General features: G+C 43.5%; 1 protein-coding gene across 3 annotated transcripts in view; it reads right to left on the minus strand.

Annotated features, from left to right (window-relative positions):
• Positions 1–17,532, minus strand: part of TNS3 (tensin 3) — a 621,029-nt gene that overhangs the window by 113,918 nt on the left and 489,579 nt on the right. For all 3 annotated transcript variants that reach the window (XM_073630678.1, XM_073630677.1, XM_073630679.1), the window contains 2 exons: positions 6,929–7,070; positions 4,979–5,580 (listed from right to left, as the gene is read on the minus strand). In XM_073630678.1, the coding sequence (XP_073486779.1) occupies positions 4,979–5,580; positions 6,929–7,070 (744 nt within the window). The remainder of the gene's footprint in view (positions 1–4,978; positions 5,581–6,928; positions 7,071–17,532) is intronic.

Below are 17,532 nucleotides of genomic sequence, written 5' to 3' on the forward strand. Positions count from 1 at the left end.
TAAACAGATCTGTGGAATAGCAATGGGCGCCAAATATGCGCCGAGTGTACCAAATTTTTACATGGCTGAATGGGAGGAGGATGCTTTATATAACAAGAAACCACAGCAATTCCTCCTATTCAAGAGATTCATTGATGATATCATTGTAATTTGGGTTGGCGACAGAGAAAGTTTGATGGATTTTGGGTTTGACTTGAATACAAATAATAAAAACATTAACTTGACATGGGAGATAAGCGATGTGAAAATCCAATTTTTAGATCTGGAAATCTCAAAAGAAGAGGGAAGATTGATAACACAAACACACTTTAAGTCTGTTGATAGGAATAGCTATCTCCCACTGGATAGCTGTCATTATGCCCCCTGGTTGGAGAACATACCTAAAGGCCAATTGATTAGGTTAAGAAGGAACTGTACCAAAGAGGAGGTGTTCATGAAACAAGCAGAATTTATTGGTGAGAGATTTATCCAAAAGGGGTATCAACACAATTTCATTAAGGAAAATTAAAGAATGTAACTGCCCTTGATAGAAAAAAAAACGTATTCAAGATTCAACCAGAAATTAAGAATATATGAGTGGTGTCCCATTTGTTATGGCCTTTAATATCCAGCATAAACAAATAGAGAAGATATGTAAAAAATACTGGAATATCGTAAAAGCTGACCGACACCTAGGGCCAATACTATTGGAAAAGCCAAAATTCACTTATCGGAGAGCACCCACTTTGAGGGATCTTATTGCGAAGAATGTGTTGGATCCCCCTGCTCAAAAGTTTTCCTTTTTTGAAAGGGAAGGGATTCTATCCCTGTAAAACATGCTATACTTGCAGGCATACGAAAGAAAGCAAGAAGAAAAAATCAAGTCTTAAATCAACTGTCACCGGCAGAGAATATCAGATTAAAGATTTTATATCAAGTAGAACAGAAGGGGTGGTCTACGTCCTAGAACGTCCCTGCCGGATTCAGTACGTTGGAAGAATAAAAAGGGAACTCTGGAAGGGACTGAGGGAACATACACAAAATATAAAGAATGGTTTCCCAAAACATAGTCTGTCCAGACATTATGACCAGTTTCATAATAGAGACCCCTCCTCATTACTGGTATGGGGGATAGAAAAATATAAACCCCATTGGAGGGGTGATAATAAAGTGATAAAACTTAGTCAATTAGAATCCTGCTGGATACACGAGCTCTGTACATTAATACCACTGGGACACAATGTGGAATTCAACTTAAATGGTTTCATTTCTAATTATTGATATTAGATTCACTCTCTCCCTTTCCTTTTAATCCTTGGATTTTTAATTTGATCTGAAAAGTTGTATTTATTCTTCTCCTCTTTTCTTTTTAATTTTATTTTATTTTTTTAACTTTTTTACAATTTTAAATTAGCAAGTACTCCTTGGATGTTAATGCTGAGTTGCCTTTTAATATATTTAAGGAATCCATTTTTAATCACCTATTATATGGAGCCTTTCTGTGTTTTAAATATTAGGACTGCAATTCCTTAATATATCCACTAGATGTCATGTTCTTGCTACTAGCAGTTATTATTGAGAATAACGTTTAGTTGCTTTTAGTTTTGAAGAGCTGTTATCGACTTGTCCACCAGATGGTGCTGTTTTTTTAGTTATTGTGGTCAAAATTTATTATTATAAATATTTTTTTCCCCCCACATTTGGTAGTTAATGGTATTAGTATTATTATGTGGATGATATTGTATGAATTTTTGAAAGATTTGAATATTCGCTGATGCAATGAAGGTTACTATGACAACCGCTCTGCTATATTAGTCACTTCCGTGCACCCGACTCTATACCCTTCGAAAAAGTCACGTGAACAGTGACACAATGCGTCAGAGAAAAGAGCCGGGTGACGTCACTTCCGGCCGCGGCTGAGACCGGACGTTCTTTGAGACATTACACTGTTGAATATTAACCTAAACGTAAGTTACTTTTATTTAATAAAATCATTATTGCTTATACTGCACTATGGAGCCCCCCTCTCTTCTCCACGTTTGTGAGCCTGTACATCTTGTGACAACGCTGAGGAGATCCGGGGAATCAATTGACCAGTGTAGTATTATCATTAAGGCTTACTTACTGAGCCTATGAGGTGAGAGGGTGGGGAAAACGATTTACACAGTGGATTGTGGAGACCTTTCAGTGGCTGGTGGCACATTGCACTTTTATTTGTGGACGTTTGTTGCTGCACAGTGTTTCTGCTTGGACTGATTTTGCACTGTGTATATATGTATATATAAATATATATATATATATATATGCACATTGAACTTGGGATCTAAAGCACTTCTGTTTCATTTTGGAAATACCTCATTCCCTTACTGGGAGTGATTTTTGGACTATTTTTTGCACTTTATTCATATTGCCATTTTGCACTGTATATTGATATTTGCACAGATTACTGATATTTATTGCACAATTATTTTTGCACATTATTTACCTTTGTTTGCACATTAATGTGCACATGCGTTTATGCCACTGATGCATGTCTTTTATTCACTTATTGGTGTTCTTACCTCCTTGGTTTGGACTTATTATTGAATTGGATCTACATGCAATTATGCGAAGTTTAGTCACCTTCTTAGGACATTATTGAACATTGTTTAGAAAGCCGATTGCTGTTTGCACATTCATTCATGTATTGTTATAGCATTGGTTTGTTAATCATTTGCTATACAATTTATATAAGAGATTAATTTTTAGGACGCTCTCATTTATTTGGATCCTTCCCTATGGAATTTCCAAGTAATTGTTTTATATATTAGGGTTATGAAAATTAATTGTATGTTTTAGATATTTATATATATTCTTTACAAAGAGCCACATTTATTTGTATTTATTAGTAAGCGCCACATTACCTGCTATTACTATAAAAATGCACTGATTACTGTATAAATGTCACTGGCAGGGAAGGGGTTAACACTAGGGGGCGATCAAGGGGTTAACTGTGTTCCCTCACTGTGTTCTAACTGTAGGGGGGATGGGACTGTCTAGGAGGAGAGAGAGATCGGTGTTCATACTTAGTATGAACACACGATCTGTCTCTACTCCCCTGAAAGAACCAGGATCTGTGTGTTTACACACACAGATCCCGGTTCTCGTTCTGTCACGAGCGATCGCGGGTGCTCGGCAGGCATTGCGCCTCCGTCAGCGTGCACCCCTAGTGGCCAAAAGGAAAAGTGACGTAAGCTAACGTCGATTTGCCCAGCCGAGCCAACCTGCTGCAATAAAACTGCGGCGACCGGTCCGGAAGTGGTTAAATATATATATATATATATATATATATATATATATACACACACATATATATATATATATATATATATACACTACAGGTGTATCTTCCTGGTGTGACACGATTAAGAGGCATCGAGAAACTCAGCTATGAAAAAATATAAGATATATTTTTTTAAGCCTGTGAACTAACACACAGTGCAAAAAAAAAAAGTGCACACACAAAAAGTGAGAACATAAAAAAGTGCCACAGAGTGTACACATGGACCTCCTCTGAAAAGGAAGGACCCTTACCCTGATACCCCGGGGCACAAGGCTTCTGACAGGGACTTATGTACTCGCTGGCCCACCTAGCCGAAACCAGGCGGACCCCGTTCTATGGGAGGTCTGCCGAAACAGACCAACCCCAAGTACTAGGAGGGGCTTCTCTGAAGTGAGATCCCATGAGAGAGGGCAAACCAAGCCAGAAGGCCATGTTCATCCCCTCCCAAGACTTTTAGGGAAGGCCCGAGGACCAACACCCTACTAATCATGGTGAGTAAAGTGCACAGTGCAAGTGACAAAACACACAAAAACACAAATAAAAGTGGGGAAAAGGAAGCGGAGAAGTGTAGTAGTACCATAGTGCAATGCCATGGCAGGCCCTTAGGCCAAGAAACAAAATATTCTCTGGTCCCAGCCAAAAGGCCCGGTCATAGAGGCAGGTGCGAAAAAAGTTTGACATGGTTTAGTGACCTTGGTGCCATAAACTCAAAGTGCCCGGTACACAGTGAGTACTACGGCACCCCTGGACTGCCACCCCAGGGGCACATACACTGCAGGCTTCTTTCACAGCCCGGCCCTCGGCCAGACCAGTGCAGCCTCATCAGAACTTGCGAGCTTAAGGAGAGTCTTGCCTACAACTGGGGACACGCCTTGTGCACAAGGCCGGATTCAAGCCAGGAGAAAAAAGCCCCCCCCCACCTAATTACATCAAGGAAATTCTGTCCCCCCAAATTGGCGAAGGGGGTCAGGGTTCTTTCCCAAATGACTGATAAGAACAGATACGCACTTGATCTTAGCCAAAGATTAGCTGAACTGAATGTATTGTCTGTTGAAAAGAGATTAAAAGGGGGATATGATCAACATGTATGAATACATAAGTGGTCCTTATAGTGAACAAGGTGTAGAGTTATTCACTTTAAGGTCATCACAGAGGGCAAGGGTGCACTCTTTACATCTAGAGGAAAAGAAATTTCATCTCCAAATATGGAAATACTTCACAGAAGGGCTGTGAAAATCTGGAATAGACTATCAGCAGTTAAAAAAGGCCTGGATTCTTTCTTAATAACTGGATACTAATATTTTTAGGTAAAGTCGATCCAGGGCGTATCTGATTTCCTCTTGGGGGATCAGGAAGGACTCCCCCACCCCCCGCTGGAGAAAACTGGATCATGCTTTATTGTTTTTTTTTCTTGCCTTCCTCTGGATCAACTGTGGGTATAGGATAGTGTATTTGGAGGTTTTTGATTTGTATGTGTTTTTATGTGTTTTTTTTTATGTGTTTTTTTTTCTGTGAGTAGAACTGGATGGAGTTGTGTCTTTTTTCAACCAGATTAACAATGTACCTATGTAACTATGATTCACCTGCAGTAAATGTTTGGAGAATGCCATTTTTACTGCTTTATAAATATGCCCTATTGTCTGGTGTACCCAAAGTACAGTTAAAACATTATCTTACCTGAGAGTGATGAATCAGTTAGAGCCTTTGAAAAATCAGGAAGAAAATTAGGAAATGGAATACTGATTGTACTGCCACTGTGGGGACTTGAAAAGCCACTCGAAGAAGGAGAAATGGAGCCAAATGATCGTTCACTTTCAGAAAGTCTTTTTTTCTCTGGAAGTGGTGGCTGTGACTGCTCGGTTTTTCCTACATGCTGTAATATTGGACTTCCTTGGTTATAGGAATTGTCATTGTCCACTGAAAGCTGTGCCCTTAATATTTTCGGAGAAGCATTTGTACTAGAGAAAAATGATACCTGCTTCTCACTAAGCGCAGGATTATAGTTAGCATGAACAAAGCCATCATAATTACAGTTTTCCTGAACAATTTTACTTCCTGGTCGCTCTTGGACATCTGCAGCTACATAACTTGGATTGCTTTTTTCAAATGTCTGCAGCCCTGGAGCAAGGTCACTATTCAGTATTATTTTTTCTGGGCTCAGAGACACAGTCATTTCTTGGTTAATCACTGGAATCCTACTCCTCTCCTTTAATGAATATTGATAAGGTAGCGTGGGCTTTAGTGGACTTTCCATCCATACTTGTTCAGCTTCTGAAGCACTGTAAAGGTAAAAAATATTCATATTGGCATCAATTCTAAACAGATTCTACACCAGATAAGGGCAAAGACAGCCTAAGGATAAGAATCTGTGGAACCACAATTTTCCACAGATGTCATTTTTTTTGTTGCCTTCCCATGCATTCTTATATTTCTCAGATGATAAGCCAGTGGTACACTTACCCCACAGTTTCTATCTCTGCATCCAGGCCACTATAATAACTTAACACAGTTTCTGTGCTCTCTATAAAGTAAAATAGGTCAACTGAAATTCTCTTACAATTGCAGCAGCAGGTAGTAGGCATTGGGGTTGATTTACTAAAACTGGAGAGTGCAAAATCAAACGCAGCTGTGCATGGTAGCCAATCAGCTTCTAACTTCAGCTTGTTCTAATAAGCTCTGACAAAAAACCCTCTCCAGTTGCACTCTCCAGTTTTAGTACATCAACCTCATTGGTGGATGCAACCTTCAGGCCAGAATTGAAAAATGTGGTGGGTCAATGTGCAGTCAAAGTTGACTTTAAAAGCAAAATGTTACTATAAAAAAATTTGAAAAAAAAAAAACCGTATGTGAAATATTTGTCATGGTTATGCAATAGAGTTTTCTCTGTCAGCTTACCTGTCTCCATGTGTTCTTCTCTAAAGACCAGCTGCCTCTCACCTGACTGGTTTTATAACCTCTCCTCTAAGTATGGCCCCACCCCAGGCCCTATCAGGGAACCCTATATTAACCTGTGCACTGCAAGCCAGCGGTGCTGATCAACCATTGTGTGTTAGCCTCCATTTGTACTTGCTGTGTTTCCTACGTCTGATTCCTGTTACCGACTTTGGCCTGTTCTCGACTCTCCCTGTCTGCTTGTTACCCTGAACTTTGGTGTGTTATGTTTATCCTTGTCTGCTAGTCGCCCTGACCTTTGGCTTACCCCTTACTTCCCTGTCGTTCCAGCCTGCTGCCTCCTTCCTCTTCTTCTGTAGTCTACGGTGAGCTGTGAGACCCTGGGGGCCGCGACCTGGAGCCAGACTGCAGCGCAGTCCATCCTCACCACTAGAGGCTCTGGTGAACACCCGCTGGCTCTTAGACTCCGCGCCCTGGGGAATCTATGTTCTAGCTCCCACTGGGATCCATGTTAGTTATCCTGTAGACCTGCTTCCTGAACCTTCCAGGGTTCAATCCGCAGCAGTCAGTCCTAGGGTCCACTACCTTAGCGGTGCACTTCCGACTCCTACAGAGTGCATCTGTCACCTGGTCCCAGGTGACCTGACAATATTTTTGAATATAGTGTTGAGACAGAATGTGTGCACTTTCCCTGAGATCCATTTTACAGCTCTAGTTGTTATTTATAAAACTCACCTTTCTTCTCTCATTGCAAAATGAGCATTCCTGTGTGAGGAAGATCTTTGCAGTTCTGTCATGAAAAATACAGAGCTGGTCCCATCAGTGCTGTCAGAGGGTAGTTCTCTTCGTTGAAGGCCTTCACTGCAATTCTGTTTATCTAAAGTAGGAATGAATATTGCAGAAATGATTATATGTAGGCTTTAACTACATTTTTTTTTTTTTACTGAGAGAAATGTAACAAACAAGTTTCAACCAAGATAGTGGTGATCAGTGTGATTAGTTGTGCGAGACTTCAAAGCACTGCAGATAAGAGTCAGCCAGAGCACAATCAAAGTTAAGACTACAACTAAGATGTGCAGAAAAATAATTTTGTGTAAATTAATAGTTCATGAATAGGGTAGAAATGTCAAGCCTGTGGGCCACAACATGCTAATCTTGAGCTGTAGCAGTACCTATTTTAGGTGCGACCCAAGTCACTGCAGGTTGTACCCAAAGGTCGCTGTCCCCAACAGAGGAGAGGTGAAGTGGCCATTTGCAGCTGACAAAACTTTATTAGGACTGCACAAACTGCAGCAGGAGCAGCAAAAGAATGTACTGTACCCCCTAGCTAGGGACCAACAATGCTGCAGTGTAATCAGCCTATCTACTCATCGTATTAGTAGAATCCACAAAGCTAACCAGAAGTCATGTTAATGATGCTCTGAAACTTGAGGGGTTTGCTGTAATTACACAGATTCTTTGAACTGGCCTGTCATATGCAGATTCCTCAAGTACAAGCATTATTTAGTAGGCCACTGTCCAGAGCAGGGCCATTGCAGTGAAACATTTTCTGTAACATTAGGGAGGCGCTGCACTAATTGGCTGACTGGAGAGACACACAGGATCAATATTCTCTGGCTATAACTAAATTTTTATTTGCAGAACAGAGCTGGGGAAAAAAACGCCTTCCTCCTAAGGACAATAGGAAAAACCCTTGGCTCTGTTGCAGTAATGGGATAAAACCAGAAGGTGGAGCTGCCCCCTTTGATTTTTTTTTCTAACATCCTAGTGTCCATTCCTTCTGCAAGTGGCAGCATATGCCCACAAGTCTCTATTACAGCACTGTGCCCATTAATTTTTCAATGAATGATGGAGAAATTACTTTTATCTAAATGTCAAATGAAGTCCTTCCCACCTAGTGCAAAAAACTCTGCCCTTTTCTAGTTCCAGCTTCTCACAATCTCCAGGAAATTAATTCAGGTACGCGTGTCTGTCCCTCACAGTCAATCTTTATTTTACAGTCTACAGCTATCTGTGTCATCACAGTAAGTGAGTTATGTCCTATTTTATGAAATAACCCATCAATGAAAAATAAGACTTCTCTTGAAAAAAAAAAAAATCTCTCGTAAAAAAACAAAAAACAAAACAACCACCAAACATTTTTGCACTGTACATTTTTACAGTTACTAAACATCTCAGTAAATACTATTGCTATAATTTATAGCAGGGTTAACATTATTCCACATGATATATGAACATATAACGGTGTAATATACAATTAAAGCTTGCTGTAGTGTGATAAACACTGCCAGGTGCACAGTACTTCACACGTAAAACATTTCAGATGTATTCTTATACTGAGCTAACAAACTATGGTAAGTTTTTGATATATATATAAACACAATCATAATAGTAAACCAAAAACTCACTAAAATTATAAAATATTTCCATGCACAAAGCATTCATTTTAAATCTTTCTCCATCTACATATATCAAACACAATTCTAACGTACTAAGATTTCTGGAACGTAGAATAGAAGACAGGCAAACCATTTACAATGCCCAGAGATTGTAAACTAATCAAATTCCACAGCGAAGTGTAAAAGAACAGACACCTACCAAAAGAAGCAGACATATCAACCATTCTTAGAAATTGTAAGAGCTTCAGCTGCTAGGAAAAAAAAAAAAATTTTCCAAAGCACTGTGCAGATCTGTTACTTTTCCCAACTATAAAACTTCCTGCAGCCAGTGAACTCAACAAGCGGATGTGTTCAGATAGAGGAGGCTCCTGCTGCTGCTGGTTTGCTCCCTTTTCTTTGCACCCCCCCCCCTTTCTGAATATTCTGACACATGCATTCAGGATAGGGATGTTAGTCTAATCCGCTGGTCGGAGCAAGAGTAAAAAACATTCTCTCTGAAGGTGGGGGCACATGGGACATTTGTCAGCCAGCACTCTTTCTTAGTAAGCTAATTATAGGAAGGGGCGCACAACAGCTTTGCATGCCAGAGTTTTTTTCTTAACAAACAAAGTGACAGCAAGCAAATTCTTGTCTCAGCTGCAGTCACCTTGTGGCATAAGCCGTGTGAGAATGTTTTACTGCTATTTTGAAACTGTCACTTCAGACCTTACTTCAGCCAAAACACATTTTTTTTTTTTAGACACAGCGGGGAAGGGTTTGAGCCTCTTTCAGGTTTTAATTGTCATCTGGGTCCTTATTTGGGCAAAAAAGTGATGAAAAATCTCTCCAATGGAGACAAAAACACATTTTTATTAAAGAAACAATTATTGCTGTCCAAAACTTGCTTTCTGTCCTAGTGCTGAGATGAGATCAAAGCAAAAAAAAGACAAAGGTTTAACTTATTATCTAAAAACTAGACTGGAGTCATGCTTTAAAAGGAAACACCTGAAAAAAGATTTTTATTTGTTTAACCACTTCCCATCCGGGCCAATTCTGGCAGTTCGCGCCTACATGTAAAAATCCAAATTTTTTTTGTAGAAAATTACTCAGAACCCACAAACATTATACCGTATATACTCGAGTATAAGCCGAGTTTTTCAGCACATTTTTTTGTGCTGAAAAAGCCCACTCAGCTTATACTCGAGTCACTGTATACATCTGCAGCCTCTTGCGCCTGGCGCTGTGACATGCAGTCTAGTCGGGCGGCTGTCCAGTGTTACAAAGCCCCACCTTCTCCTCGTCTGTATTAGGCGGAACACTGACTCACTGCTTGGAAACTGAATCAGTGTTCAGTCACGGACAAGGAGGAGGCGGGGCTTTGTTACACTGGTTGGCTGCCGACTAGAATGCATGTCACAGCGCCGGAGATCAGGTACATGAGGCTGCAGATGTACACAGTGAGATGGCACAGTGAGGCTGCAGATGGACACAGTGAGATGGCACAGTGAGGCTGCAGATGGACACAGTGAGATGGCACAGTGAGGCTGCAGATGGACACAGGGAGATGGCACAGTGAGGCTGCAGATGTACACAGGGAGATGGCTCAATGAGGCTGCAGATGGACACAGCGAGATGGCACAATGAGGCTGCAGATGGACACAGAGAGATGGCACAGTGAGGCTGCAGATGGACATAACGAGATGGCACAGTGAGGCTGCAGATGGACACAGTGAGATGGCACAGTGAGGCTGCAGATGGGCACAGGGAGGCATGCAGATGGGCACAGGGAGGCATGCAGATGGGCACAGGGAGGCATGCAGATGGGCACAGGGAGGCATGCAGATGGGCACAGTGAGGCATGCAGATGGACACAGTGAGGCATGCAGATGGACACAGTGAGGCATGCAGATGGACACAGTGAGGCATGCAGATGGGCACAGTGAAGATGGGCATTGTTGACCCTCTTTTCCACTTACAGTAGCTGCTGCATTTCTCACCCTAGGCTTATACTCGAGTCAATAAGTTTTCCCATTTTTTTGTGGTAAAATTAGGTGCCTCAGTTTTTGTTCGGGTCGACTTTATACTTGAGTATATACGGTATATGTCTTTTTAGCAGACATACTAGGGAATAAAATGGCGGTCGTTGCAACTTTTTATGTCACAAGGTATTTGTGCAGCGATTTTTCAAACGCGTTTTCAAAAAAAAAAAAATAGTTTCATGAATTAAAAAAAAAACTGTAAAGTTACCCCAATTTTTTTGTATAATGTGAAAGATGATGTTTCGCCTAGTAAATATATACCTAACATGTCACGCTTTAAAATTGTGCACACTCGTGGAATGGCGACAAACTTTTGGTACTTAAAAATATCCAGGCAACTCTTCAATTTTTTTTTACAGGTTACCAGTTTAGAGTTACAGAGGAGGTCTTGGGCTAGAATTGTTGCTCTTGCTCTAACGCATGCAGAGATACCTCACATCTGTGATTTGAACACCGTTTACATATGTGGGCACGACTTACGCATGCGTTCCCTTCTGTGCACGAGCACGGGGGTGCTTTTACAAATTTTTTGTCTTTTATTATTTAATTTTTACACTTTCCCTTTACATTTTTTTGATCACTTTTATTCCTATTACAGGGCATGTAAACATGCCTTGTAATGGGCGGCACAGTGGTGTTGTGGGTAGCACATTCGCCTAGCAGTAAGAAAGGTTGCCGGTTTGAATCCCAACCACGACACTACCTGCTTGGAGTTTGCATGTTCTCCCTGTGCCTGCGTGGGTTTCCTCCGGGTACTCTGGTTTCCTCCCACACTCCAAAGACATGCTGGTAGGTTAATTGGATTCCATCTAAATTGTCCCTTGTATGTATGAATGTGAGTTAGGGAACTTAGATTGTAAGCTCCTTGAGGGTAGGGACTGATGTGAATGTACAATGTCTATATGTCTATGTAAAGCGCTGCGTAAATTGCTGGCGCTATATAAGTACCTGAAATAAATAAATAAAATAAAATAATAGGAATAGTGCATGACAGGTCCTATTTATGGGGAGATGTGGGGTCTATAAGACCCCACATCTCTCCTTCAGGCTGTACATCCGTAAATCTCCCTTTTAAGAAAGACCCACAAGTACTCAATAGGGTTTAGGTCAGGTGAGGAAGGGGGCCATTGTCATTCTTTTATCTTTCAGGCCTTTACTGGCTAGCCACACAGTGGAGTACTTTGATGCACGCGATGGAGTATTGTTCTAGACTTTTTCCTGTACCACTGCTTGAAGAAAGTGTCTTCTAAAAACAGGCAGTAGGTTTGGGAGTTGATTTTGATTCCATCTTCAACCTAAAAAGGTCCAACTAGCTCAGCTTTAATAATATCAGCCCATACCAGTACCCCACCTCCACCTTACTGGTGTCTGAGTCGAAGTGGAGCTCTTTACCCGTTACTGATCCAGCCAAAGGCCCATCCATCTGGTCTGTCAAGAGTCACTCTCATCTCATCAGTCTATAAAACCTTTGACAAATCTGTGTTCAGATATTTCTTGGCCCAGTCTTGATGTTTCAACTTATGTGTCTTGTTCAATGGTGGTCAGACTTTCTTACCTTGCCCAAGTCTCTGAGCACTGAACACCTTGTACTTCTGGGCACTCCAAGAAGGTTGCAGTTCTGGAATATGACAGCATAAGAGGATAATGGGTTCCTGGTAGTGTCAGGTTTGATTCTTCTCAAATCTTTTGCAGTTAATTTGCGTATTTTTTTCTCAACACGTTTCTTGCGGCAGTTAAGTTAAAGGGTAACTCCACTTTCGCAGGGAAAAAAATAGCAAATAAAGAAAAAATAATATAGTGCATATAACTGCGACACAAGTCATATTGTAATTGAATATTATTAAAAATTACCTTTGCGAGAGGCGTGTCCAAGACTGCGACTGGAGCAGAAGCACAGTGAGAGAATTCTGCTATCCAGCCTGCTATTAATAATGTTTCCCTGCAGATTTCCATCCTTCTGAACCCACAAAGCCCTGATAAGGATTCCCAGACCTGGTATGCCCTATAAGCGCAGATCGACGGTGCACCAGAAAGCCTCACCGTCTCCCTTGCAGCGGGTAAGCGGGGCCCCGCAAGCTCTCCAACATGGCGTCGCAGACAGGAGGAAGCAGACCCCACGATTCAAGAACAGGACAACTTTACTGCCCTGATGCAAGCCATCAACACCTGCCAAACCACCCTGACGGGAAAGACTGATTCCATCCAACGGATGCTGAGGACCTGCTACGTGACCACTCCACTTCCCTCCATACCCTCACTACCAAGGTAGGGGCACCTGAATACCGAGCCGAAGATGCCAAAAACCGAAACCGAAGAAATAATCTCCGCATCATAGGGCTCCCAGAGGGATCGGAGGACTCCAACCCTGCGGCTTTCACCGAACGCCTCCTCCGCCAGCTGCTCCCACAGGCGGCCTTCTCCCCGTTCTTCGCGGTCGAACGTGCCCACAGAATGCCTACTGCCCATGGAGCCCCCCCGTGCACGTTCAATCCTCTGGCTCCTGAATTTTCGCGACAGGCACCTGGTATTGAGCGAGAGCAGGAAGATAGAAACTCTGCGATTTGAAAGCTCCTGACTCATGATCTTACCAGACTTCTCCGTGGAGACACAGAAACAGCGAAAGTCCTTTAACCACGTGAAGCTCACCCTGCGACAAAGAGGTCTAAAATATAGCATGCTCTTCCCTGCTAGGCTGAGGGTACAAGATGGGGAGTCCCTCCGCTTCTTTACCTCTCCAGAGGAGAGCTCTAATTGGATTGAATCCCGTCCACCCCGTTGAAGCCATGGGTCAATATGGGACTTGTCTCTCTCCTCTCCTCCCCTTCTCGGATGGGTGAGTTACCTCTTTGCTTGTTACTGCTCTGACTGTCCCATGCATGGCTAACTATGTTTCTGGTCCCCCCCCCCCGTTGGAATTACCTGCATTTCTGTCTGACTATGCCTGTTCGGGGATGTCGTTATTGGGATTCACCCTGCCACTAGGAGCTGTAGCTGTGGATACCTGCTGGCCCCATCCTCAAGTTGGAGTTTTTACACCTGTGAGACTGGGGGCTCGCTAATGCTACCAAGCTGACTTTTTCTCCACAGAGATGAGAGGGTAGAGACGCCAGTCCTGGCTTATTAGTTTGAAACCAGGTTTGGGAACCTGCCCACACTTCCTTTTAGGATCCTTAGGTTTATTAAGAACTGTGCGCCCAGTGTTAACTGGGGGAATGCCTTCCCGAAGGGAGGACGATACACTAACCCCTTGTCAGGGGCTATTCCTATTCTCTACAGGCAGCACTGTTGCTGACTAGTTTGAATGCACTTTCCATTGTGTCATCTAGGCGCCCTTTTGGTATACTGCTCCCCATAGACTAGTATGTCATGTTTTGTTTGGGATGTCAGATGTGCCGTGGTTTGGGGGCAACTTGGTGTGGGGGGAGTTGGCGTGTTATACCAGTTGCAGCAGCATTTGGGGTTTTTATCTTGGGTTTTATTTGTTTTCCATTTTCTGTTTTTTTGCACTGTTCATAATGAGGTGTGATTGTGCTATATGGAAAATGCTGGATAAAATGTTCTTATAACTGATCTTAATGCTGGCTCTGGATGGAGATCCGGGGGGGGGGGGTTACCACGTTGCTATTATCCCATTTTTACCGTGGCTCCCCTGAGAATGCTCTCCTGGAATGTGCGGGGGTTGAACTCTAAATTCAAACGTTCCTTGATTTTTTCTTTTCTTAAGAAACACCTCCCGCACATCTGCATATTGCAGGAGACCCATATCACTGGATCCAGGGTGCTCTCCCTCAAAAAACCCTGGGTGGGTTCTTACTACCACTCCACTTTCTCCCACTCCCGAGGGGTCAGTATCTTAGTTCATAAAATACTTTCCTTCACGCTGTTAGATCTCCGTCTAGACCTGGATGGTCAATATGTGATTATGCATGCCTTGTGTGATCGAATTGATGTAGTAATTGTTGGTTTGTATGTACCACCGTCCGCAAGCATGGCGGTCTTGCATAGGATCCTGAACATTGTGGCCAAATTTCCCACCATCAACATTATCCTTGCAGGGTATTTTAACATGACCCTCAATCCCAGTGTGGACAAACTGAGCCCTGGCCTGGCCACCGACTCGGCCCTGTCTCGCTGGGCAGAGCTATATGGCCTTCATGACACGTGGCAATGGAAACATCCACATGCAAGACAATTTACGTGCCACTCAGTCACGCATGCCACACTCTCTCACATAGATTTGGTATATGTCAGTGACCCTTTATTAACCAGAGTGGCCACTGTCTCTATCCTCCCACGTGACATCTCAGATCATGCTCTGGTCCTGGTGAGTTTCGCCACTGACTCGGCGGCTGGCTTGGGGCTATGGAGACTTTCCAGGTACTGGATCACAGATGAGAATATGGCGCCACTGATTCTGTCTGAGGTTAGGGACTATTGGACTCACAATGACCAATCTGCACCCCCAGCCATGGTCTGAGATGCATTTAAAGCCCATGCCAGGGTAGATACCAGTTTAATATCGCCAAAAGGTCAGGAAAGAGTCGAGACTCAAGCTCTCTGGGGCTGAATTAAGGGCTCTGAGACTCGAAGAACAATACACGAGTTCCCCGGACCATGGCACACACACGGATATGCTCACAGCTTACAGAGAATTGGTACTGATTCATGCCACTTCCTGTCGGCGCTTTCTCCTAGCCCAGACCCAGCGCATTTTTGAGCAGGGTGAACGTCCGGACCAGCTGTTGGCCTGGTTGGAGGCTGAGAGGACAGGGAGCCCCTGTATTGTGAACATTAGAGACGATGATGGTACCTTGCTCTCAGACCCAATACACATTAATGCCAGATTTGAGCAATACTATAAGCACCTTTATGCCTCTAGGGCTACCTACTCACTAGATGACCTGACCAAGTTTCTTGACACAGTGGATTTTCCAACCCTGACCGCAGAAGCCGTGCAGACCCTCGAGAGTCCTATCACCCTGAAAGAGGTCCAGGGGGCTATTAAATCTTTACAGGCGGGTAAAACCCCGGGTCCTGATGGACTTCCTTCAGAATTATACAAAACAAATCTAGATGTTGTAGGCCCGCACTATTTCTCAACACTCACCAAAGCATTAGAGCTGCAGTCCCTCCCATCTTCTATGTCGGAAGCTGTGGTTGTTGTCATACCCAAGCTCGGAAAGGATCCAGAGCTTTGCTCGTCCTATCGGCCCATATCTCTACTTAACATAGATGCTAAAATCCTAAGATACTGGCCAATAGATTGAACAAGGTCATACTCTCCTTAATACATGGAGACCAAACAGGATTTATGCCGGGCAAGGGTACAGACATCAACATCCATCGGCTGCACACCAACATAACATTATTTAGGGACAAAAACACTGGGGAAGTGGTGGTCTCTCTTGACGCAGAGAAGGCCTTTGATTCTGTGGAATGGGACTTCCTCTGGCAGGTACTGGCTAGATTTGGGTTTGGCCCCAAATTTATCTCCTGGATGCAGTTGATATATAGATCCCCGGTGGCTCAGGTGCGTACTTGTGGTATCCTCTCCCCCCCCCTTCCACCTCTGTAGGGGCACGAGGCAGGGCTGCCCCCTCTCCCCAGGGCTTTTTGCTCTTGCCATAGAGTCCATGGCGATCCTGATCCAATCATCGGACGAGGTGGGGGGACTGCAGGTTGGCCCGCTGGTGGAGCGGATATCGCTGTATGCGGATGATGCCCTTCTGTACCTCAGTAATGAAACAGACTCCCTTGCGGCGGCACTAGCGATCATTGACAGGTATGGTCATTTCTCTGGGGTTAAAATTAATTGGGATAAATCCAATCTATTCCCACTCTCCGACTCTGCTCCCCCCCCATCTCGACTGACTCCTCTACAAAGGGTCTCTCAATTCAGATACCTTGGCATTGGGATCACCAATGAACTCTCCCGTTACCCGACAAACAACCTCTATCCGGCCATGCAGACTTTGATAGACAAATGCCAATCTTGGAGAAGTTTCCCCCTGACACTGGTGGGACGAGTGAATCTGTTAAAAATGACTTTTCTTCCCAAATTTTTATATATATTTTGGAACACCCTGGTCCCCATCCCCGCTGCCTTCTTTCGCAAATTAGATGGGATAGTCACTTCTTTCATCTGGGTGGGAAGGTCCCTAGAATAGCTAAAAACAAACTACAACTCCCACTATCCTCGGGCGGCCTGGCGTGGCCCTGCTTCCAAAAATACCACTGGGTGGCAGTGCTGGTCACTGTCCGCTGGTGGTTTGTCCAATCTAGGTCCAACCCTGCGGTCAATCTTGAGGCGGCTGTGATGGGCTCCTACTCTGCTCTAACCAATATAGCATACAGGGGGGTGAAGGCCAGCCCACAAGCAACGACCTCGACGTGAACCATGGTTCAGGTTTGGGAAAAGGTTACTGTTGCAGTTAAGGCTACCTACACTATTTCACCCCACACCCCGTTATGGGGCAACCTCAAACTTTCACACTTTAGATCCATCCCGGATCCCAGTCTCTGGGCTAGATTTGGGGTGGTGAAGTTGCAACAGATTATGCCCAATGGGGTGCTACTCCCTTTCCCTGAATCAAAGGAGACATTTCAGCTTCCCTCGTGGATGCTGTTTCCTTACCTACAGTTGAAACATACCACACAGGCGCAATTCCCCGCTCCAGTCTCTGTGATGCCGCATGTTGTAGAGAGATTTCTCACCTCCAGGGGCGTAGATAGAATGCTATCCTCTCCGTACCTAAGTCTTACATGTGAAGACTCTGAGAAGGCATTTCCTCTATTCCACTTGTGGAAAACAGTTATCAACTCCCTGTCAGAAGAAGATTGGGACATGGCCCTACAACAATATATCGCAACAGTGATCTCAGCCAGAGACCGCTTTATACAGCTAAAATTCATACACAGAGCT

This window comes from Aquarana catesbeiana, linkage group LG05 (genome assembly GCF_042186555.1).
Source record: "Aquarana catesbeiana isolate 2022-GZ linkage group LG05, ASM4218655v1, whole genome shotgun sequence".
In the NCBI taxonomy this organism is placed as follows: Eukaryota; Metazoa; Chordata; class Amphibia; order Anura; family Ranidae; genus Aquarana; species Aquarana catesbeiana.